This window comes from Trichosurus vulpecula, chromosome 6 (genome assembly GCF_011100635.1).
Source record: "Trichosurus vulpecula isolate mTriVul1 chromosome 6, mTriVul1.pri, whole genome shotgun sequence".
NCBI classification, from domain to species: Eukaryota; Metazoa; Chordata; class Mammalia; order Diprotodontia; family Phalangeridae; genus Trichosurus; species Trichosurus vulpecula.
Genome location: NC_050578.1, coordinates 130,914,443 through 130,940,545, shown reverse-complemented (window position 1 = coordinate 130,940,545; position 26,103 = coordinate 130,914,443). Strand labels below are relative to the sequence as shown.

General features: G+C 36.5%; 1 protein-coding gene across 1 annotated transcript in view; it reads left to right on the top strand.

The window, feature by feature from the left end:
- Positions 1 to 26,103, top strand: part of SPOCK3 (SPARC (osteonectin), cwcv and kazal like domains proteoglycan 3) — a 448,691-nt gene that overhangs the window by 370,784 nt on the left and 51,804 nt on the right. The window contains exon 7 of the mRNA XM_036763292.1: positions 10,721 to 10,840. Within this exon, the coding sequence (XP_036619187.1) occupies positions 10,721 to 10,840 (120 nt within the window). The remainder of the gene's footprint in view (positions 1 to 10,720; positions 10,841 to 26,103) is intronic.

The window sequence follows — 26,103 nt, the reverse complement described above, 5'->3', positions numbered from 1 at the left end:
GAGAGTAATATCAAGTAGAAGTACGTATAGGTAATATAAATGCCAACAAATATGTTCTTTTCCCCAAGATTTCCATGGGAGAGAAAGGCAAGTAGAAAATTCAGCCCTTTCTCATGAATTACTTTTCCTTTTCTCTCAATATTTCATTAAAAATAATCACAATCCTGCTACCTTCTCAATGGAGTTAAAACTTTCTGGCCTCTATTATTGCTTTTATACATTCACTGACTCCTACTACAGTTAGAGGGGAAGATAGCTCAGTGACTCATAGCAGCAAGGAAGATGTGGTACATTGACAGATGTGCTGATAATTCTTCTTGGCATAACTACTGGTTTTCCTCCACTATTATTCAAGATCCTGGAAAATCCAGTTCTCCTAAAGGATGGCTAGGTGGTGCAGTGGACAGAGCACTGGGCCTGGAGATAGGAAAATTTAAGTTTAAATCCAGCCTCAAACACTTACTAGCTATGTGACCTTGGTCAAATCTCTTTACCTCTGATTGCCTCAGTTTACTTAAATATAAAATGAGGATAATAATAGCACTCACCTCCCAGGTTCTTGTGAGGATTAATTGATATATTTGTGAAGTGCTTAATACAGTGCCTGGAAGACGGAAGGAATTATGTAAATGATAGGGATGATGACAATGCCGAAAAACACTGCAAGTGTTCAGAAGAAGTAAAAAAGGAAGACTGAAACTCAGAGATTTACCGTTAAGAATCTACAACAGCTTGCTTTTTTCTTAATTCACCAACTTAACCTCAGACACCACATTCTTCCCTCTCTTGGTCACACCCTGTATCTCCCACACAAACAACCAGTATAAGATGTGCTGGTACCAAAGTTATGCCAAAACATCCCAGTAATTACAGTGGCTGGACCCCAAGTATTGGGTCACATTCATTCAGACTTCATATGGAAAAGGAATGTGATATAATAAGGAAATCAAAACCCAGCTCTTCTTAATCATCAATTAGTTATTCTGAACAGCCATTTGTTTAGCTCTTGCTATGTATAAAGCATACTTAGAAGTTATAAAAATAATTATGAAAGTCACTGTCCCACTATGGATCTGCCTGCCTTTTCCGCTGTGCCCTTGGGAATACCTACACAATAATTTGCAGATAGATAGATAGATATATAGATAGATAGACAGACAGACAGACAGACAGACAGATAGATAGATAGATGTGTGTATCTATAGATATATATGGTGGTGATACAGATATATGTGGGGATGAAACAAGAATATCCACCATCACCACTGTAATACAAAATGCTATTAAAAACATTAGCTTTAGCAATAAGAGAAGAAAAAGGAATTGAAAGAATTAGAATAGGCAAAGAAGAAATAATGCTATCACTCCTTGCAAATGATATGATGATATACTTAAAGAATCCTAGATAAAAGTAAATAAAAAATATTTTAAATAATAAACAACTTGAGCAAATTTGCCCTGCTTGGATCTGGATCACAATCCTGGTTGGCAGTTCTTGGGGGAGGAGGAGTACTGCTGTGGCAGAGCTTGTGGTGACGGTGGAGTAGAAGTAGCTCTGAAAATAGCAGGGTATCCCATAAAACTTGGGACAAAGTATTCTCTCCTCCAGAAGCAGTTATACCCTGACAAAAGCTCAAAGGTCAAGTAGTTGCCTGGGAACATGGCCAGGCAGCAAAAAAAGGACACAGACTCAGACTCAGACTCTAAAATCTTTTTTTGTGACAAAGAAGATCAAAACATACAGCCAGAAGTTGACAAAGTCAAAAAGCCTACATCAAAAGCCTCCAAGACAAATATGAATTGGTCTCAGGCCATGGAAGAGGTCACAAAGGTTTTGGAAAAACAAGTAAGAGAAGTAGAGGAAAAACTGGGAAGAGAAATGAGAGTTATGGGAGAAAACCATGAAAAACAATTCAACGACTTGTTAAAGGAGACCCAAAAAATACTGAAGAAAATAACACCTTCAAAAATAGACTAACTCAAATGGCAAAAGAGCTCCAAAAAGCCAATGAGGAGAAAAATGCCTTGAAAGGTAGAATTAGCCAAGTGGAAAAGGAGGTCCAAAAGACCAATGAAGAAAATACCACCTTAAAATCAGATTGGAGCAAGTGGAAGCTAGTGAATTTATTAGAAATCAAGATATTATAAAACAGAAACAAAGGAATAAAAAAATGGAAGACAATGTGAACTATCTCATTGGAAAATCCACTGACCCGAAGAATAGATCCAGGAGAGATAATTCAAAAATTATTGGACTACCTGAAAGCCATGATCAAAAAAAGAGCCTAGATATCATCTTTCAAGAAATTATCAAGGAGAACTGCCCTGACATTCTAGAGCCAGAGGGTAAAATAGAAATTGAAAGAATCCACAGATCGCCTCCTCAAAAAGATCCCAAAAAGAAAACTCCTAAGAATATTGTCGCCAAATTCCAGAGCTCCCAGGTCAAGGAGAAAATACTGCAAGCAGCCAGAAAGAAACAATTTGAATATTGTGGAAACACAATTAGGATAAGACAAGATCTAGGAGCTTCTACATTAAGGGATTGAAGGGCTTGGAATACGATATTCCGGAGGTCAGTAGAGCTAGGATTAAAACCAAGAATCACCTACCCAGCAAAACTGAGTATCATGCTCCAAGGCAAAATATGGGTTTTCAATAAAATAGAGGACTTTCAAGCTTTCTCAGCAAAAAGACCAGAGCTGAATGGAAAATTTGACTTTCAAATGCAAGAATCAAGAGAAGCATGAAAAGGTAAACAAGAAAGAGATTACTAAAGTTGAACTGTTTTGTTTACATTCCTACATGGAAAGATGATACGTGTAATCCATGAGACCTTTCTCAGTTTTAGGGTACTTGAAGGGAATATACATATATATAGACACACGGCACAGGGTGAGTTAAATATGAAGGAGCAATATCTAAAATAATAAAATAAAATTAAGGGATGAGAGAGGAATATATTGAGAGAGGGAGAAAGGAAGAGATAGAATGGGGTAAATTATCTCACATGAAAGTGGCAAGAAAAAGCAGTTCGTTGGAAGGGAAGAGGGGGCAGGTGAAGAGGAATGACTGAATCTTGCTCTCATCAGGTTTGACCTGAGGAGAGAATAACATACATGCAATTGGGTGTCTTACCCCACAGGAAAGTAGGGGGGAAAGGGATAAAAAAGGGGGGGATGATAGAAGGGAGGGCAGATAGAGGGAGGAGGTAATCAAAAGCAAACACTTTCGAAAAGGAACAGGGTCAAGGGAAAAAAATTAATAAAGGGTCAGGATAGGATGGAGGGAAATATAGTTAGTCTGTCACAACATGATTATTGTGAAATTGTTTTGCATAATTATACATGTGTGGCTTAAGCTGAATTGCTTGCTTTCTTAGGGAGGGTGGATGGGAAGGGAAGAGGGGAGAGAATTTGGAGCTCAAAGTTTTAAAAGCAGTTGCTCAAAAAACATTTTTGCTTTTGCAAGCAACTGAGAAATAAGATACATAGGGAATGGGGCATAGAAATTTATCCTGCCCCAAAAGAAAGTAAGGGGAAAGGGGGTGACAGAAGGGAGGACTGACTGGGGAATAGGGCATTCAGAATATATGGCATCTTGGAGGGGGGAGAGTAAAAATGGGGAGAAAATTTGTAACTCAAAATCTTGTGAAAATCAATGTTGAAAACTAAAATGTTAAATAATAAAATAATTAAGAGGAAAAACATTAAAAAGTGGAAAGAAAAAATAAAAATATAAAAACATTTTAAAAGAATTCACTATTTGACAAAAACTGCTGAGAAAACTGGAAAATAATGTAACAGAAACTAGGCATAGACCAACATTTTGCACCATATACCAAAATAAAGTCAAAATGGGTACACAATTTATATATAAAGGCTGATATTATAAGCAAGGAATAATTTACTGTAAAATTGATGGAGAATGGAAGAATTTATCACCAAAAGTATTATGAAAATCAAAATGGATAATTTTGATTACTTTGAATTGAAAAGTTTTTGCATAAACAAAGCCAATGCAACTAAGATTAGGAAAGAAATACAAACCTGGGAAAGAATTTTTATAAACGGTGTGGTGATAAAGGCCATAATTCTAATATATAGAGAGCACTGAGTCAAATTTATAAGAATGCAAGTCATTCCCCAATTGATAAATGTTCAAAAGATAATGAAAAGGCAGTTTTCAGAGGAAGAAATCAAAGCTATCTATAGTCATATGAAAAAAAATGCTCTAAATCACTATTAATTGGAGAAATCCAAATCAAAACAACTCTGAGGTACCACACCACACCTATCAGATTGGCTAACATGACAACACAGGAAAATGGTAAGTGCTGGAGAAGATATGTGAAAATTGGAACACTAATGCATTTTTGGTGAAGTTGCGAACTGATTGAGCCATTTTAGAGAGAAATGTGGAACTATTACCAAATGTCAATCAAACTGTGCATGCACTTTGACCCATCAATATCACTTCTAAGCCTATATCCAAAAGGTCATAAAAATTGGAAAAGCACCCACATGTACAACAATATTTATAGCAGCTCTCTGCGTGTTGGCCACGAATTGGAAATTGAGAGGATGCCCATCAGCTGGAGAATGGCTGAATAGGTTGTGGTATATGAATGTAATGGAATAGTATTGTACTCTAAGAAATGATGAGCAGGTGGACTTCAGAAAAACCTGGGAAGACTTAAATGAGCTGGTGATGAGTGGAGTGATCAGAATCGGGAGAACAGTGCGCACAGTAACAGCCACATTATGCAATGACTACAACTTTTTATAGACTTATTTCTGCCTAGCAGTGCAAGGATCTAAAGACTCATGCTGGAAAATGCTGTCCACATCCACAAAAAGAACTATGGAGTCTGGATGGAGATAGAAATATGCTATTTGCTGCCCCCACCTCTCTCTCTCTCTGCCTCTGTCTGTCTCTGTCTCTGTCTCTGTCTCTCTCTCTGTCTCTCTGTCTCTCTCTCTCTCTCTCTCTGTTTCTTCTTTCTCATTATTTCTCCCATTGGTTCTAAACCTTCTTTACAACATGACTAATGTGAAAATAGGTTTAATATGTATGTATATGTTGAACCTATATCAATTTACATGCTGTCTTGGTTTGGGGGGAGGGGAGAGATGGGAAAGAAGACTTGGAAATCATAATCTTGTGGAAGTGATTGTTGAAATAAATAAATGAATAAATATATTTAAATAAACAAATAAATATTTAAATAAATAAATAAATTTATATTCTTCTTTTGATATCTATACCATTAACATTTATCACCCAGTCCAGTTTCTGTTGGCTATTATCTGTGACCTGCAGGATATTCTTTCTCCTTCTTCAATAAGTTTAGTACCTGGCTCATATTCTTTCCGCCTCAGCTCTAGCCTTTACACAAGGGTACTGTAGCATAATATTGATTCTCCCTTGGTTAACTTAGTTGATTCTGTTCATTTACTATAAACTACTCTTTCACTTCTCCTCAGCTATGTATAGTCACACTCTTGACCTTGCTATCATCCAAAAGTGTTCCAATTCTATGTTCATAAACACTGATATTTTTATCTTAATATAATCTTTTATCATTCCATCTTTCTCTATGCCTTATGATCGCTAAACTTGTTTCTCATCCTCATTGTTACCTCCAGTTCTTTCACCATTCAGTTCTTTCCTCATCCCTGTACTCTTCTCTACTCTGCTCTCTTCTCTATCTTGACCTGTTAGTGAACCAGCTAAACACTACTCTATACTCTACTTCCAAATACCTTCCCCCCTTGTCTTTTTCCTGATCACTCCCTATGGAAACCAAAGCCTGAATTATTCTCACCATCCTCCTTCACTCATATTCACATTCTGCTAAATGGACCTAGAGCTAAATGGATATCATGATGATTGTGTTCACCATGAATTTATGTTTCATAATCTCGAGTAGGTTCTCAAGGCAATCCTTTTACCCCTTCCTGCATGATTTATTATCTCACTCCCCCAATCATATAACCTAATGATCTTTATTCATATGTTACCTCCCCCCAAAAAAATGAAAGGAAAGAAAGGAAAATTAAAGAAAACAAAATGAAGCTATTTTTAGAAAGTCCCCTATTTTGCTCTCCTCCTCATCTCAGGTCATACAAACATCTTTCTTCACAATCCCCTTCTTCACTCCTGTCCCTAATGAAGAGGTGTCCCTTCTCCTTGCCAAGGAAACCTCTCTACATACATGCTTGGCCCCATCTTCTCCCATAGATTTTCTGCTGTATCGTCTCTACTCTCTCTAATTATAAATGCCTCCTCATCTCCTATGTCCTTTCTTGCTGCTTACAATCACACCCAAGTCCCCCCATCATTAAAAATACCCTCAAGTAATCCAACTACTTTCATTACATGTTGTCCAATATTTCTTTTCCCTATGCTGGACAAATTCTTTAAGAAAGCTCTCTACACATGATCAATCAATTTTTTTTTTCCTTTCCCTCATTTCTAAACTGTCTGCAATATGACTTCCAACTCCATCTTTCCACAAAAATTGTCATTGTCAAACATATAATTCACCTCTTAATTGTGAAACCTAATGATGTTTTCTCAATTTTCATCTTTTTGACCACTCTGCAATCTTTGATAATGGCAATTACTTTCTTTTCCTGAATATTCTGTCCCATCTAGGTTTTCATGACACTTCTCTGTCCTGACATTCCTCCTGCCTGTCTGACTACTCCTTCTTATTCTCCTGTCCTGGATCATCCAGGCCATGCCCACTAACCATGAGTGTATCCAAAGTATCTGTCCTGGACCCTTTTCTCTTTTCCCCATCTCTTTTGGCAATCTCACTGGCTCCCATGAGTTCAATTATCTATCTCTAAGCACTCCCCTGAGCTCCAGTCCTACACCACCAGCTGCTTTTGGGGCACCTTGCACTCATGTTCCAATAAGCATTCCAAAGTTAACCTTCGCTAGAGTCTCAGATCATTATGTTCATACCACAATCAGAATAAACTTCCTTAAACACAGATCTCTGCAAAACATCCTTGTTGTTTAGAAAATAAAATCCAAAATCCTTCATTTAGAATTCATAGTTATCTACAGCCTATTAGCTTCCCCCCCCCTCAGTTTTAATCTGCACTACTCTCTTCCATATACATTATTCTAGTCATTCAGGTTTATTCACTATCTTTTTTTAATAGAACAGATAGCAATTGAATTGGGCCTTGAAGACTTTAAAAGACAGATATGGGAACTGGGAGTGTAGGGAATACATGCCATTGATATAGCACCCAATGAGCAAAAGGAAAGCAGTGCTTACAGACAAAAGATCATCTATATATTTTTCTATGCCTTTATCTTTGCCTACCTCTCTTCTTTCATGGCCTTTGTTCCCCACAACTAATATATAAAACACACAACCTCATCCTGCTGGCATGTATAAATGAGACTAACAATATTTATTCATATCATACCATTTAATATTACTAATTGGATAGTGAAATACTATTGAATTAAGTTACTACATCTTAACTTTGTAACCTGAAAATCCCTTCTTTCATCCATTTCTTAAAATCCCTAGCTTCCAACAGTGCTCACCCCAGGTGCCATACTTCCTATGTGAATGCTTTCCTCCAGTTGTTAGCATTCTGTTCCTTCTCAAAGTATTTCCTTATGTATCTACATTTTGTACCCCCCTAGTAGAATGTAAACCCTTCAGAGCAGACAATTTATTGTTTTCATATTTGTTCCCTAAGTACCTAGCACACTATGTGGCACATAATGGTACTTAATAAATAAATTTAATGAACCTATTTAAATTGACCTGGAAGAATTAATGTGTCACCTAAATGGGGCTGAATTCCTGAGAGGGAATGGCTTATTCAGTGGGAGAAATTTCAGGAAGAAAGCACAGAATTTAAGAATGACTGTGAATTCCGAGAAACTGGAGTTTTATCATCTAGCTAAAAATTATTTAGAGGAAAATAGGCTTTAATTATTATTAACCATTGCATTTACATGTGATACAATTTCATTTATTTGAATGTTGGGATTTTAAACATATTTCTTTTTTGTTCTGTCAACCGGCATTTTTGTCAGTGAAAAACTGGAAGCTTAAATATAGCTCAAACCACTAAAATGGTGTTTGATTCAATTTAATGGGTATAATTGCCTTAATTATGTAAATTAAAGAGGACTTGGCAGTCTTCTGATGCATTAAGGACTTTATAAGTGTGTTACTATAGATCTATCAAGAATAAATAAGCAAAGAAATTTGAGTTTTATGATAAGTATTCATGTCAGCATTATATTCACACTTTCTCCATTTTAAAATTATCTTGTATTTACTTATCTCTGTAAATGCATAGCTATATCTCCCCACTAGAATATAAACTTTTGGAATCAAAGGACAAATATTTGTTTTGATTTTGTATCTTCAGCATCTAGCACAGTCACCCACTTGTTGATGGGATTTCTTGATTGGGGTAGAAAAGAAACTAAATGAATTTGTGCTGCTATTTGGAGGGACTTCCGGATTCTCTAAATACAGAAAGTGAAAGTACCTTTCTTGTTTAGTATGTATAAATTATCTCATTTTAATTCAGTGGGTTCAAGAGATGGATCTGCACAGTGTGTTTTAATTTACTAACGTTGTAAGTATAGATAGTATGGTGCTTAGGAGAGAACACTTACTTTGGAACTGGTTTGATTGTAGAGAAACAACCAAAATTGCAGTTTGTCATCATAATGTTTTAAATCATCTTCATTTGAGATGCTGATCATTCCTTTCACCGAAAGTAATTGAAGTAATTAAGCAGTCAAGGAAATGATATTGAAAGCATATGCTCTATTTTTCTTTAGAATGTATAACCTTAGAGGCAAAAAAGGAATACAAATTTTTGATAAATTTACTGATTTAGTAGTTACAAAAAATTCTCTTATGGTAGATAGCACAGTTTCCCTTAAACACAGCTGTATAAAACTGAAACATTAGGTTTAAAGAGAGGTTGATCAAGGAGACTTTAATCAATTTGTTGAATTCAACACAATTAATTTAATGAAATTATGGACCTTAACTATCACTAAGAGACACCGCTCCATAGAATGTGGGTATACCCACTAATGGTTTGCTTATAGGACAAAATGTAACTAAATATGATAGGCTAACAGATTCAGGGTGACAGAATCATTAGGATATGTAGATGTGAGACCAATTCAGTCTTTCTTGACCTTTCTCATGTTTTGATCTCATCTTTGCCTTTTTCTAGAATGTGGGGATTGTGGGAGAGAATGTGACTTGCATTGGAAGCATAAGGTAGAAGCAAACACATATCAACAACAATAGGTCTAATATGTATGTATATGTTGAACCTATATCAATTTACATGCTGTCTTGGTTTGGGGGGAGGGGAGAGATGGGAAAGAAGACTTGGAAATCATAATCTTGTGGAAGTGATTGTTGAAATAAATAAATGAATAAATATATTTAAATAAACAAATAAATATTTAAATAAATAAATTTATATTCTTCTTTTGATATCTATACCATTAACATTTATCACCCAGTCCAGTTTCTGTTGGCTATTATCTGTGACCTGCAGGATATTCTTTCTCCTTCTTCAATAAGTTTAGTACCTGGCTCATATTCTTTCCGCCTCAGCTCTAGCCTTTACACAAGGGTACTGTAGCATAATATTGATTCTCCCTTGGTTAACTTAGTTGATTCTGTTCATTTACTATAAACTACTCTTTCACTTCTCCTCAGCTATGTATAGTCACACTCTTGACCTTGCTATCATCCAAAAGTGTTCCAATTCTATGTTCATAAACACTGATATTTTTATCTTAATATAATCTTTTATCATTCCATCTTTCTCTATGCCTTATGATCACTAAACCCAAAATGCCCTTGTTTCTTCTTGAGGAAAGTGTTTTGAGCAAGTGGCATAACTGCAACAAATCTGTGAATCCAATAGGTTTTCAGAACATTAGATTTGGACAACCTATTACTGAGAATGTCATGTTCTTCAATGCATACAACCATAGTTCTTTCCCCCAATAGCCTCTAAATTCCTTTTTCATTCATAGAATGTTTGAAATATACTAAAACAACTTAACATCCATATATTAGCTTTTTTTTCTTTTTGTAGCTGATAATAATATTTTATTGATGTCCCTCTTTTTCTTCATTAGTTCCTTCCTATAGTCAAGTAATATACTGTGTTTTTTTTCTTGAAAAGATAATGTACTAAGCAGCTCTTATATAAACTGTTTAGGCATAAAATATTTGTCATAGAAAACTGATCTGGAAGACAACTCTATAGAGTAGTATGAACAATCGCTTCATTCTTTCCCCAAATGACTTCTTTACATGGGTCACTAAGAGTTTGATGATCTCTAATTTTAATAGAGGGATAGTTAGATAGAGTTTTATCACATGGAATTAATTTTGTTAATTTTTTCCCCCAGGTATACCCTTGATTAGGTTGCTTTGGTTGTTATTTTTAGTCCTAATAATGCTCTTTCTAAACTATTAATAATGTAATTTATATTCAGAAATGTACATGCTTGCTCATGATGCATATTATGAAGCATTAGATGTACAAATCAATCTGATCACACCATTAAGACTCATCTCTAGGTTTTGTTGTCTTTAAATTTATGAGACTATTTTGGAGAGAAGCATTGCCTTTGTGCTAAATAATCATCCAAGATTCCTGTTTATGTCCTGTTGCTTCTACAGAGTGTGGTGATTTGGAATTCAGAGAGGTGGCAAACAGACTGCGTGACTGGTTCAAGGCACTTCATGAAAGTGGAAGACAGAACAAGAAAATCAAAGCATTACAGAGGCCAGAAAGAAGCAGTAAGAATTCCCATTTGCTTTGTGCCACTGTCTTTGATATGGCTGTATATCTCTTCTTCATAAATGCTACTTGTATTTTCAATGAGTCACTCAGATGAAAACATGCTTTTCAGAGTGAATTCTTGATTTTAATGTTTCTCCGTATTTGGAATATCACCGTGATTATCAACTACATCCATAACATTTAGAAAGAAATATCTAACTCACTAAGGTGATAAAGTAAATGTCATTCACAAATCATATTTAATATCCACATGACTTGAGAATACAAAGTGGAATCAAAGAATTCCTTGAAAGGATGATGATTTGATAGATGTGAGTAGAAATTTTTTCCTGTTATGAAGGGAGAAAAGCACAAAAGAAGCAGCAAGAATTGGGGTATGAATTTTGTTTTCCCCTGAAGAATGCTATTCAGAACATGATTAATTTTCAAAATTTTATTGAAGAAAACTATACAGATTATAGTTTCCTTGAGTGCAGGACCAAGTCTATCTCTAATTTTCTTCATATCTCCCTAACGTAGTTCATTTCAAATAATAGGGCCTGAAAAAATGTGTTGACTAAATTAAATGCATGTAATTGTGTCGGTGTCAGTGTAGAATCATGTAAAAAGACATGTACTGAAATCTTGTTTCAGACACTTACTAGCTATTTGACTAAGTCAATTAACTTCCATCCATTTCACTTTCCTCATGTGTAAAATGGTAGTAATAATTATACTTATGTCTCAGGGTTGTTGTGAAGATAAAATGAGATAATATAGAGAAAATGATATAAAGTATTTGCAAACCTTAAACTGCTCTATGTTAGCTATTTTATAATAATTAATATAGTATAATGTATGATTATAATATAGTATAATAAATAATATTTCTGGATAGTTTATTATAATTGTATTATAATGCTAATTAAATATTTTTGATTAATAGTAATAAATATAGAAAAGGAGGCAAAGCAAAAATTTTCAGGACATACTTTAACACAAAACTAACCAAAAAACATATCCCTGAAGAAATCAAGGAAAATGGATTTTTCTCAGGAACCTATATTTGTTCTACGTAATATCTCTCTTCTTGGCTGATAACATGATACATTGAAAAGTATCCTGGATTTTAAATCAGAAGACCTGGGTTCAAATCCCAACTCTGTTATCTAATACTTTTATGAAATGGTACAAATCATTTAACTGGCCTTAGTTTCTCATATATAAAACGATCAGGTTAGGTGAGATGACATTTAAGCTCCCTTTCAGTTCTAAATTTGTGGTTCTGTGAGACTCTGTTTTCTTTATGTAGTATTCAAGTTATATGTTGCAGGGATTAGATGAATTAGTCGCCACTGTTACATAAAATTGTATGGACTTTAAGTCTTTGTTATCTGGAGAGATAAAGCTCTATAATCAACCAATACCATTTATTAAACACTTTGTAAGGTGATGATGAAACATGATCTGGAAGACAGGTCAGTGACTGACTGAACAATAATATTAAAAGAGTAATCATAAGTCATTTCTACCTAGAAGGAGGTAATTGGTGAAGAATCACAAAGGTCTGTATGTGAATTTGTCATGTTTAAAAGTTTTAATGACTTAACAAGCTTGTTGCATTTTCAAGTGATGATACGTTGGAATTTATAAATAACAAAATTCATGAGAGCATGAAGATGCAAAATTATCTTAGTAATCTGGAATTCCAAGCTCAAACAAACCAGCCAAAAGGAAAAAAAATTCTATTAAACTCAACAGTGATAAAGCCCTGTTCTAAAAAATACATTGAATAAATAGATGCTTCCTTGAATTAGTAGAAATTCATTTTTCGATGAAAAGGATTTAATTAATCACAAACCTAAATTAATATGAGCCAGTATTACATCACAGTTTCTTAAGGTCAATACAATTTTGGCTTTTTTTAGAATAGTACCCAAAATTACCCACCATATTATACTTTGAGAAACTTACAACTACCATTTTTTAATTTATTTTTTTTATTTTTAGTTTACAACACTCAGTTCAACAAGTTTTTGAGTTCCAAATATTCTCCCCCTCCCTCTCCTCTCCCCTCTTCCCCCAACAGGGCATGCAGTCTGACATAGGTTCTACATATACCTTCACATTAAACTTATTTTCACAATAGTCAAGTTGTAAAGAAAAATTACAATCAATAGAAGGAACCACAAGAAAGTAGAAACAAAAGCAAAAAAAGAGGAAAAACAGAGAGAGAGCAAATAGTTTGCCTTGATCTGCATTCAAATTCCCTAGTTCTTTCTTTGGATATGGACAGCTTTTCCCATCATGAGTCCTTTGGATCTGTCTTAGAACCTTACATTGCTGACAGGAGCCAAGTCCGTCAAAGTTACTCTTCACAGATACTATGTGTCTCTGATTGTGTATGATGTTCTCCTGGTTCTGCTCCCCTCATTCAGCATCAGATCATATAAGTCTTTGCAGGTTATTACGAAATCTGTCTGCTCCTCATTTCTTAAGGCACCATAGCATTCTATTAAATTCATATAGCACAACTTGTTTAGCCATTCCCCAATTGATGGGTGCCCCCTTGATTTCCAGTTCTTTGCTACCACAAAAAAGCTGCTATAAATATTGTTGTGCATACAGGTCCTTTTCTGAATCGCATGATATTTTGGGGTATATATCCCTAGAAGTGGTATTGCTGGGTCAGAGGATGTGCATATTCTTATAGCCTTTTGTCCAATAGTTCCAAAATGCTCTCCAGAATGGTTGGATCAGTTCACACCACCATCAACAATGTAACAGTGTTCATATTTTCCCACATCGTCTGAAGCATTTATCATTTTCCTATTTTCTTATTTTAGCCAATGTGACAGGAGAGATGTGGTACCTGTGGGGATAATCAATAGTGATGTAGAGGATTTTTTCATGTGACTATAAATATCTTTAATTTCTTCCTCTGAAAACTGGCTGTTCATATCCTTTAACCATTTATCAGTTGCAGAATGACATGTATTCTTATAAATTTGACTCATATTCCTGTATATTTTAGGGCTGAGGCTTTTATCAGAAACACTGGTTGTAAAAATTCTTTCCCACTTTTCTGCTTCACTCCTAATCCCGGTTGCATTGTCTTTGTACAAAAACTTTTCAATTTAATGTAATCAGAATCATCCATTTTGCAATTCATAACAATTTCTATGTCTTGCTTGGTCATAAATCCTTCCCTTCTTCGTAAACCTGACAGATAAACTATTCCTTGCTCTCTCAGATTGCTTATAGTATTAGTTTTTATATCTAAATTGTGAACTCATTTTGAATTTATTTTGGTATACCATGTAAGATTCTGGTGTATGCCCAGTTTCTGCCATACTATTTTCCAGTTTTCCCAGCAGTTTTTGTGAAATAGTGAATTCTTAACCCAGAAGCTGGATGCTTTGGGTTTATGAAAGAGTAAATTAGTATAGTCATTGACTACTGTGTCTTGTATAGCTAACCTATGCCACTGATCCACCACTCTGTTTCTTAGTCAGTACCAAGTAGTTTTCATGATTTCTCCTTTATAATGCAGTTTAATATCTGATATGCCTAGGCCACACTCCCTAGCATTTCTTTTCATTAATTTCCTTGATAATCTTTACATTTTGTTCTTCCAGATGAATTTTATTATTTTATCTAGCTCTATCAAAGAATTTTTGGTAATTTTATTGGTATGACACTAAATAAGTAAATTAATTTAGGTAAAATTATAACTTTTGTTATATTAGCTTGGCCTAATCATGAGCAACTGATGTTTTTTTTTTCCCATTTATTTAGATCTGACTTCATTTGAGAGAAAAGTGTTTTGTAATTGTGTTCATATAAATCCTGTGTTTGTCTTGGCAGGCAGACTCCCACATACTTTACAGTGTCGACAATAACTTTAAATGGAGTTTCTCTTTCTATTTCTTGGTGTCAGGCTTTATTAGTAATATATGGGAATGCTAGGATTTATGTGGGTTTATTTTTCATCCTGCAACTTTGCTAAAGTTTTTTTTTTATTATTTCAAGTAGTTTTTCACTTGATTTTCTAGGATTCTCTAAGTACATCATCATATCATCTGCAAAGAGTGATAACTTAGTTTCTTCTTTGCTATTCTAATTCCTTCACTTTCTTTCTTTTCTCTTATTGCTAAAGCTAATATTTCTAGTAATAAACTGAATAATAGGGGTGATAATGGACATCCTTGTTTCAGCCCTGTCTTATTGGAAATGCATCTAACTTATCCACATTACAAATGTGATGGTTTATTGGAGGTGCTCCTTTCATTTTAAGGAAGACTTCATTTATTCCTATGCTTTCTAATATTTTTAATAGGAGTGGGTGTTGTATTTTGTCAAAAGTTTTTTCTGCATCTATTGAGATAATCATACAGTTTCTGCTAGCTTCGTTGTTGATATGATCAATTATGGTGATAGTTTTCCTAATACTGAACCAACCTTTCATTCCTGGAATAAATTCTACCTGCTCATAGTGTATTATTGGCATGATAAGTTGCTAGAATGTTTTGCTAATATTTAAAATTTTTGCCTATATATTCATTAGGGAAATTGGTCTGTAATTTTCTTTTTCTGTTTTTACTCTTCCTGGTTTAGGTATTAGTACCATAATTGCATCATAAAAACAGTTTGGTAGGACTCCTTCCTTGCCTATTTTCCCAAAAAACATCCATAAAGTATGGAAATTAATTGTTCTTTAAATATTTGATAAAATTTATTGGTAAATCCATCTGGCCTTGGAGATTTTTTCCTAGGGAGTTCATGGATGACTTCTTCAATTTCGAATTCTGAGATGGGGTTATTTAGACACTTTGCTTTCTCTTGTTTTAATCTGGACAATTTATATTTTTGTAAATATTCATGCATTTCCCAAGATTTTCAAATTTGTGGGCACACAATTGGGGAAAATAATATCTAATTATTGTTTTTGTTTCCTCTTCATTGAAGATGAATTCTCCCTTTGCAATTTTGATACTGGTTATTTCATTGTCTCCTTTCTTTTTCTTAATCAAATAGACCAAAGGTTTATCAATTTTATTGAGTTTTTTTTAGATAAAACCAGCTCTTAGTCTTATTTATTAGTTCAATAGTTTTCTTGATTTCAATTTTATTAATCTCTCCTTTGGTTTTCAGTATTTCTAATTTGGTATTTAAATGGGGACTTACGATTTGTTTTTTTTTATCTAGCTTTTTCAGTTGCATGCCAAATTCATTGACCTGTTCCTTTCTATTTTATTCATGTACGCATTCAGAGATATAAAACTTCCCCTAAGAACCACTTTTGTTGCATCCCATAAATTCTTGCATGTAGTCTCATTATTGCCATTCTCTTGAGTGAAGTCATTGATTGTTTCTAAGATTTATTGTGTGACCCACTCATTCCTTAGGATTAGATTATTTAGTTTCCAACTAATTTCTGGTCTATCTTTCCATGGTCCTTTATTACAAATGATTTTATTGCATCATGATCTGAAAAGGATGAATTGACTATTTCTGCCTTTCTGTACTGGACTGAGAGGTTTTTATGCCCTAGTACATGGTCAGTTTTTATGTATGTCCCATGTACTGCTGAGAAAAAGGTATATTCCTTTTTATCTCCATAAAGTTTTCTCCAGAGGTCTATTATATCTAGCTTTTCTAAAATTCTATTCACTTCCTTAACTTTTTATTGTTTATTTTGAGGTTAGATTTATCAAGTTCAGAGAGGGAGATGTTGAATTCCCCCATTAGCGTAGTTTTGCTGTCTATTTCTTCCTGTAACTCCCTTAATTTCTCTGCTAAGAATTTGGATGCTTGGTGCTGAGATGCTAAGTAATGATATTACTTCAATTTATATGGTGCCTTTTAGCAGGATATAGTGCCCTTCCTTATCTCTTTTAACTAGATCTATCTTGGCTTTTGCTTTGCCTGAAATTAGGATCACTACTTCTCCTTTATTTTACTTCCACTGAAGCATAATATATTCTACTCCAGCCTTTTACCTTTACCCTGCGTGTATCCCCCTGTTTCAAATGTGTTTCTTCTAAACAACATATTTAGGATTTTGGTTTTTAATCACTTCTGCTATCTGTCTCCATTTTATGGGATACTTCATCCCATTCCCATTCATAGTTTTGATAACTCTGTGTCTTTTTCTTCATCCTATTTTCCCCTTGTTCATACTTTTATTTCTCCCTTCCCCTCCTCAAAAGAGTTTTGTTTTTAACCACCACCTTCCCCAATATCCCCTCTCTGTCAGCACTCTCCTTTATCTTACCCTTTCTCTTACTACTTCTTCCTTCCTTTCTACTCACACCCCTTTTCCTTCACCTTTCCCCTCCTACGGCCTGTAGGACAGATTTGATTTCTGTATTTAGCAGAGGATATTATTCTCTCCTTGACTGAAATCCAATGAGTGTAAAGCTCAAACACTGCTCTTCTCCCTCACTTCTTTCCCTCTACTATAATATATTTTTGTACTTCTTCATTTGATGTAATGTACACTTCTCTGCCTCCTCCTTTCTTCTCCCACTACAATCCCTTTACATTACTTAATTAGCTTTTTTAGCATCACTTCAGTTAATTCATACCTACACTCCCTGTCTATGCATATCCGTTTTAGATGTAGTGATAACTATACCCATCTCAAGATTAACAAATGTCATTCTCCCACATATGGATGTAAACAATTTGCTCTTGTTGAATAACAAGTTTTTTTTTCTTTTTCCCTGTTTACCTTTTTATGCCTATCTTTAGTCTTGTTTTTGAAGATCAAATTTTCCATTAAGCTCTGCCCTTTTCATCAGGAAGGTCTGAAATTCCCTTATTTCATTGAGTGTCTATCTCCTTGGCTGAAACATTATGCTCAGTTTTGCTGGATACTTGATCCTCAGTTGCAGTCCAAGCTCCTTTGGCTTTCAGAATACCATATTCCATTTCCTCTGATTTTTTAACATAGAAGCTTCAAGGTCCTGTGTGATCCTGACTGTAGTTCCGTGTTATTTGAATTTTTTTTTCTTTCTGGCTGCTTGCTTGCATTATTTTCTCATTAACCTGATAATTCTGGAATTTTGCTACAATATTCCTTGGAGTTTTCAATTTGGGATTTCTGTCAGGAGGCAATCAGTGGATTCTTTTGATGACAATTTTACCCTCTCATTCTAAGATGTTGGGGAAGTTTTCCTCAAATAAATTTTTGGAAGCTACTATCCAGGCTCTTTTTTTCATCATGGCTTTCCAGGAGAGCAATAATTCTTAGATTATATCTCCTAGATCTATTTTCCAGGTCAATTATTTTTCCAGTGAGATATTTTATGTCTTTTATATTTTTCATTCTTTAGATTTTGTTTGACTGATTCTTGATGCCTCATAGAGTCACTAGCTTCTACTTGCCCAATTCTAATTTTTAACCTTTTTTTTCAAATAGCTGATGCATCTCCCTTTCCATTTGGCCAATTTTACTTTTCCAGGAATTGTTTTCTCCTGTTAGAGTCTGTCATTTTTCTTTAACCTCTCTAATTTGGCCTTTAAAATCCTCCTTGGTCTCTTCCAGGAATACTTTTTGGGCTTGAGACCAGAGCATATTCCCTTTTGAGGTTTCAGTTGCAGGTATAGTGTCAATGCTGTGCTCTTCTGAATTTGTATTTTGATCTTCTCTGTCTCCATAATACAATTATATGGTCTTTTTTTTAACTTTTCTAGTTTGCTTATTCATTGTGGTTGCCTTTTTCCTGGCTTTTAAAGTGGATCTCTCCTTCTGTGTCACAGGGGGCTCTGTCCCAAGCTTCTTGTGTTTGTAGCTATGGGCTTGGTTATTGGCTTTCTGTGCTGGGCCCTCTGGTTTTATCAGCTACAGGCTATAAAATGCTGCAGCTCACCTGGTGCTGAGCTGGAGTTGGCTGGTGTGTGCGAAGGTCAAGATCAGTGAAGTCTTTCTCTGTTTCCCCGATGTTACACTGAAGATCACAGTGTGAGCTGTGGGGAGGGGTGGTCTGGCTGCTGGGAGTCTCCTCTTCTCCTAGCACAGTGCTATAGCACGGGTGGCCTCCATCATCTGTCTGTTCCAGTGTCTCCCTATTTTCCTGGCTGTGTGTAGGCATGTCTGGGGTCCTGGTATTGCTGTTTGCCACCTCCACCCCACTGTGACTCAGGAACTTCTGTGGGTCTGCTGATGCAGTGTTTGCTGGGATGCCTCCCTTCTTTCACTGTTCTTCTTCCACCCCCACAGAAGGGGCCTTCCTAGCTTCCCTAGCTAAAAGACTGCTCTACCCTACTTTTGGCTCCATTATTCCAGGGTTTTTCCTAGGGCAGTATTCTCTGGGTTATTCAAGGGAGGGATGAGAGCACTTACCCAGTGATCATAGCTCCCAGAATTACAAGAAGGTGATGTTAAATGTATAGTCTGTGGGCTGATAGCCCCAGGAATAGCTGCTGCTGCTGCTGAAGCTGGCTCTGTTCTTCTGTCTCACCTATCTCCGACAGATTCCTCTCCTTACCTGAGAGGCCAGGGGATCATCACTGGAGCCAGTGATTCAGCCTGCTTGAGCTGCTCACTTTCTAGTATGGCTGTGAGTAGTTCCTCATGCTCTGCGCTCCCTCAGCCTGGTGCAACAGAACCTTCCCATCAACCCTTCTGATGCTCCAGTGCTGGAAATCTGCCATACTCTGTCTCCTAGTGGATTCTACCTCTAGCATTTTTTCCAGTTCTATGCAAACATGTTGAACAGGGTATTCCAGAGCTAGAGTCAACAGACTTTGGTAACTAATTGCGTGTGAAAGCTGAGGCATCAGGAAAAGAATCAAGGCTAATAACAAGATGGGAAATATTGGAAATTTTGGATAAAATGGCATGTCCCCTTAACAAGAATAGTAAATTAAAAAGCAGGGTAGAAGGCAGAGTAAAAGCAGGGATGTGCTTGAGTTCTCCCCCCAAACTCCTCCAAATACCTGTAAAAAATAACTCTAAACAAGTTATAGAGCTACTGAACCTACAAAATGATAAAGTGAAACAAATCTCTGACCTAAGACAACCGTGAAAGCCTGACAGTAAGGGTGTATCACACCAGGCTGATAGCAGAGCTCATACCACCATGGGCTGGAGCAGGCCTCAAGGGATTGAATCACTGGCAGTTGTGGCAGTTTCCAGACTTCACAACACACAAACCCCAAAGATAAAATAGAATGTCACTGTGGAAACTGTTGGACAAAGTGAGAGAAGAGCACAGCCTGGCCCCAGCCCTAGGGCAGCTGAGGTGGCAGTAGTGTTGGTGGCAACAGCAACAGCAGCAGCACCAGTGGCTACTTTGGGAGCTCCAGGCCCACAGAAAGTGGAGGGATTAAACAGATAATCAGAGGGGGATTGCAAGGATCTCTTCGTCAGTGCTGACACAGTATTCTCTTGCTTTGCCCTGCATGGATCTGGGTTGCAATGTTGGGTGGTGATCCTGGAGGAAGGAGGAGTGCTGGTATAGCGGAGCTTGTGGCAACTGTCGACATGGAATCCTCCTCACACTTCTAAGGCAGAAAAGAGTACTTTTGGTCATTCACAGACAACAGCACAGTCCAGGAGAGGGGTAAACACCTCTCCTTGGATCATACCATCTTAGAAGAACTGGAAATTTACAGGTTCCTAGAAGTATTTCTGACAATAGTTGTGCAAAACCCTTGAACCTTGGGCAGTACAACCTCCACACTGGAAGAACAGTCCTACCTTGCCAAAGAGCTCAATAGTCAAGTAATTGGTTGGGAAAAGAGCAAACAGCATAAAGATAAGATTGTAGAATCATACCTTGGTGACAAAGAAGATCAAAACATACAACCACGGAATGTGAGCATATTTGAGAGAGTTAGAAGCCACTAATAAACTGAGGGAGGCAAATTTCCAAGCCAGGAGAGTCTACAAGGTAGACAGGATGAATCTGTAGGCTGTGAAAGCAGATGGTGCATGGAGTTGCATGAGACCACACTAAGCAGAAACAGCAGTGGAAACCAGCCAGCCATCCAGGCAGGGAGAAAGCTGGGCACATGAAACTGGCAGAAATCCCCAGGCCTCCCAGCACAGGACGGGAGTCTGTCAAAGACATGGGATGCAGCAGCACAGCACCTGCAGGTGTGAGACATCTACTCCTGAGGCTTGCAGCCCAAAGGTTTGAAACTCACCCTCTTGAACTTCCAGGATTCATAATGGCCAGGTAAACGGCTCTCATCCCTCCCTCCCTGATCCAGAGAATCACTTGGGAAAAACCCTGGAATAGAGGAGCCAGAAGTGGGGCTTCAGTAGCCAAACAACTGGAGTTCCTGAATCCCAGAAGGGTGGAGGCAGCAAGGGTCAACACCAGGAACCCAGATGTGCCTTTGAACAGCCAGGGGAAGTGGCAGACACCAGCACAGACAACAGCTGAGACCATGCGTGCTGTAGAGCAGCCCCAGGGGAAGAGGAGACTTCCAGGAGCCCTATCACCCCTCCCCCACACCTCAGGAAGCCAGAGGTTATAACACACAAAACCAGTAACTAGGCTAACAATTCTAAAAACAAGAAACCTGGGACAGAGCTCCCTGAGCCCCAAAGGCAGAAATCCACTTTAAAGCAAGGAAAAAGCTAACCAACATGAAGAAGAACACTAAAAAAATAAGGATCATTGATTCTTTTTATGGAGATGGGATAGATCAAAATACTAATTCAGAAGAGCACAGGGGGGAGGAGCCAATATGGTGGCTGGAAAGCAGGGACTTTCCTAGGAGTCTCCCCCAGGACCCTCCAAACACAGATAAAAAATGTCTCTGAACAAATTCTAGAACTGCAGAACCCTTGAAATAGGAGAGAGAAGCAGGGCTCCAGCCCAGGACAGCCTGGATGGTCGCTGGGTAAGGTCTATTGCACACACAGCTGGGAGCAGAGTGGAGCAGAACACAGTATGGGCTGCGCCTGGACCAACCAGACTGGGAGCCCTAGCACCCTGAATCAGTGGGTGTGGCAGTTACCAGACTTCTCAATCCACAAACACCAAAGACAATATAGAAGGTTAGTGGGAAAAGCTGCGGGAACAGAGTGAAAGGAATTTGCGGTTCGGCCACCGCCCTGGCAGCATAAAAGCAGCAGGAAAAAACAGGTCTGTTCGGAGGGAGGAGGGGCAGGTGAGGGGGAATGAGTGAATCTTGCTCTCATCAGATTTGACTGGAGGAGGTAATAACATATACACTCAATTGGGTATCTTAACCCACAGGAAAGAAGGAGGAAGGAGATAAAAATGGGGGGACGATAGAAGGGAGGGCAGATAGGAGGAGGAGGTAATCAAAAACAAACACTTTTGAAAAGGGATGGGGTCAAGGGAGAAAATTAGATAAAGGTGGATAGGATAGGAAGGAGCAAACTATAATTAGTCTTTCACAACAGGAGTATTGTGGAAGGGTTTTGCATAATGATACACATGTGGCCTATGTGGAATTGCTTGCCTTCTTAGGAATGATGGGTGGGGAGGAAAGAGGGGAGAGAATTTGGAACTCAAAGTTTTAAAAGAAGATGTCCAAAAAAAAAGCTTTCACATGCAACTAGGAAATTAGATATACAGGCAATGGGGCATAAACATCTACCTTGCCCTACAAGAAAGTAAGGGAAAAGGGGATTGGTTGGGAGTGGGGTGACAGAAGGGAGTGCTGACTGGGGAATGGAGCAATCAGAATATATTCCATCTTGGAGTGGGGGGAGGGTAGAAATGGGGAGAAAATTTGTAATTCAAACTCTTGTGAAAATTAACACTGAAAACTAAAAATATTAAATAAATAATAATAAAAAAAGAAGAGGACAGCATGGACACTATACTCACATGAGATATCTCAAAAGGGAATGTTAACTGGTTTCAAGTCCCAAAAGCATTCCTGGAAGAGATAAAGTAGGATTTTAAAAACCAAATTAGGGAGGAAAAAGAAAAATGGGAATAAAATCACTGATGAGAACAAATTTTTAAAAGTAAAATTTTACGAAATGACTGAGGACATTCGGAATCTAATTAGAGAAAATGACACCCTGAAAGGTAAAATCAACCAATTGGAAAAGGAGACTCAAAAGCAAAATGAGGACAGCAATTCATTAAAAATTAGAATTGAGCAAGTGGAAGCTAATGACTCTATGAGGCATCAAGAAGTAGTCAAAGAAAATGTAAAGAATGAAAAAGTAGAAGAAAACAGGAAATATCAGATTGGAAAATCAACGGACCTGGAAAATAGATCCAGTAGAGACAATTTAAGAATTATTGGTCGACCAGAAAGCCATGACGAAAAAAAGAGCCTGGACAATACCTTCCAAGAAATCCTCAAGGAGAATTGTCTTGAAGTCCTAGAATCAGAGGGGAAAATAATCATTGAAAGAATCCACCAATCACCCCCTGAAATAAATCCCAAATTGAAAACTCTAAGAAATATTTTAGCCAAATTACAGAATCATCAAGTCAAGGAGAAAATACTGCAAGCAGCCAAAAAGAAACAATTCAAATATCATGGAACCATGGTCAGGATCATGCAGGAACTTTAAGCTTCTACCTTAAATGACAGGAGAAATTGGAATGTGATATTCCAAAAGGAAAAGGAGCCTGGACTAAAACCAAGGATTAACTGCCCAGCAAAATGGATCATGATTTACCAGGCAAGGAGATGGAAATTCAATGAAATAAGGGAATTCCAGACCTTCCTGATGAAAAGGCCAGAACTCAATGGCAAATTTGATCTTCAAATAGAAGATCAAATGGGCGAAAAACCCCACGAACCTTGTTCATCAATAAGGGCAACTTGTTTACATCCTTATATAGGATTATATTCTTTTGTATATGCTTTATATATACATATAAATATATACACTATACATGTGTCAATCTTGAGAACAGTACAGTTATAATGACAATTGAAAGGGATACACATAGACTGTGGTTGTCAGTATAAAATAACTGATATAATGATAAAACACATAATTAAGATACTTAAAGGGAAAGTTCTGGGAAAAGAGGTAAGGAGGTAGTAGAAAAGGGTAAATTACACCACATGAAGAGGGACAAAAACATATTACAATAGAGGGAAAGAAGGGAGGGAGATGAGTAGTATAAGAGGTTTATTCTCATCAGATTTGGTTCAAGAAGGGAATAACATACTCTGATAAGTATAGAGGGGATAAGAAGTAGGAGGGGAAAGGGGAAAGAAAAGGGGGAGGTGGTCAGAAGGCAGGAAAGAAGTAGCAAGGGGAAAACAGTAAAATAAGCAAGGGGAGTCAAGAGGGAGGGTAAATTGAGAAAGGCGGTGGTCAAAAGCAAAACTCTTTTGAGGATTGGAAGGGGGAAGGGAGAAATAAAAGCATAAGCAGGGGAAGGGAAATAGGATGGAGAAAAAGACACTGCTTGTAATCACAACTGTGAATGTGAATGAGATGAAATATCCCATAAAACGGAGGCAGATAGTAGAATGGATTAAAAACCATAATCCTACAATATGTTGTTTACAAGAAACGCATTTGTAATAAGTGGATTCACACAGGGTAAGGGTAAAAGGCTGGAGTAGAATATATTGTTCTTCAGCTAAAGTAAAAAAAGTAGGAGTTGCAATCCCAATCTCAGACAATGCAAAAGCACAGACAGATCTAAATATAAGAGATAAGGAAGGACACTATATCCTGCTAAAAGGCACCATAGACAATGAAGCAATATCATTATTTAACATATATGTACCAAGTGGTATAGCACGCAGATTCTTAGAGGAGAAGTTAAGGGAGTCACAGGAAGAAATAGATAGGAAAACCATACAAGCAGGGGACCTCAACCTCTCCCTCTCTGAACCTCAAAATAAACAAGAAAGAAGTTAAGGAGGTGAATATAATTTTAGAAAAGGCAGATATGATAGACATCTGGAGAAAACTGGATGGAGCTAATAGGGAATATACTTTTTTTCTCAGCAAAACATGGCACATAATCAAAAATTCACCATGTACTAGGGCATAAAACCTCACAATCCAGTGCAGAAGGGCAAAAATAGTCAATGCATCCTTCTCAGATCATGACACATTTAAAAATTTTGTGTAGTAAAGGAGCATGGAAAGATAAATTAAAAATTAATTGGAAACTAAATAATCTAATCCTAAAGAAAGAGTGGGCCAAAGAACAAATCATAGAAACAATTAATAACTTCATTTAAGAGAATGAAAATAATTAGACAACATAGTAAAACTTATGGGATGCAGCAAAAGCAGTTCTTAGGGGAAGTTTTATATCTCTAAATGCTTACATGAATAAAATAGAAAAAAAGGAGATCAATGAATTTGGCATGCAACTGAAAAAGCTAAAAAAAAGAACAAATTGAAAATCCCCAATTAGATACCAAATCAGAAACACTGAAAATCAAAGGAGAGATTAGTAAAATTGAAATGAAGAAAACTATTGAACTAATAAATAAAACAAAGAGCTGGTTTTATGAAAAAAGCAATTAGATTGATAAACCCTTGGTCAATTTGATTTAAAAAAGAAAGAAAACCAAATCACCAGTATTAGAAATGAAAAGGGAGAAATCACCTCCAATGAAGAGGAAATTAAAACAATAATTAGGAATTATTTTGCCCAGTTGTATGCCCATAAATTTGATAACCTTAAGAAAATGGATGAATATTTACAAAAATACAAATCACCCAGGTTAACAGTAGAGGAAGTGAATTACCTAAATATCCCCATCTCAGAAAAAGAAATTGAGCAAGCCATCAATGAACTCTCTAGGAAAAAATCTCCAGGGCTGGATGGTTTCACATGTGAATTCTATCAAACATTTAAAGAAGAATTAATTCCCACACTTTATAGACTATTTGGGAAAATAGGTGAAGAAAGAGTCCTACCAAATTCTTTTTATGACACAAATATGGTACTAATACCTAAACCAGGAAGAGCCAAAACAGAGAAAGAAAATTATAGACCAATTTCACTAATGAATATCAATTAGCAAAAATTTTAAATAAAATATTAGCAAAAAGATTGCAGCAACTTATCAGGAGAATAATACACTACAACCAGGTAGGATTTGTTCCAGGAATGCAAAGCTGGTTCAGTATTAGGAAAACTATCAGCACGATTGATCATATCAATAACAAAACTAGCAGAAACCATATGATTATCTCAATAGATGCAGAAAACGTTTTTGACAATATGCAACACCCATTCCTATTAAAAACACTAGAAAGCATAGGAATAAACGAAATCTTCCTTAAAATTATAAATAGCATCTACCTAAAACCATCAGCAAGCATTATACATAATGGGGA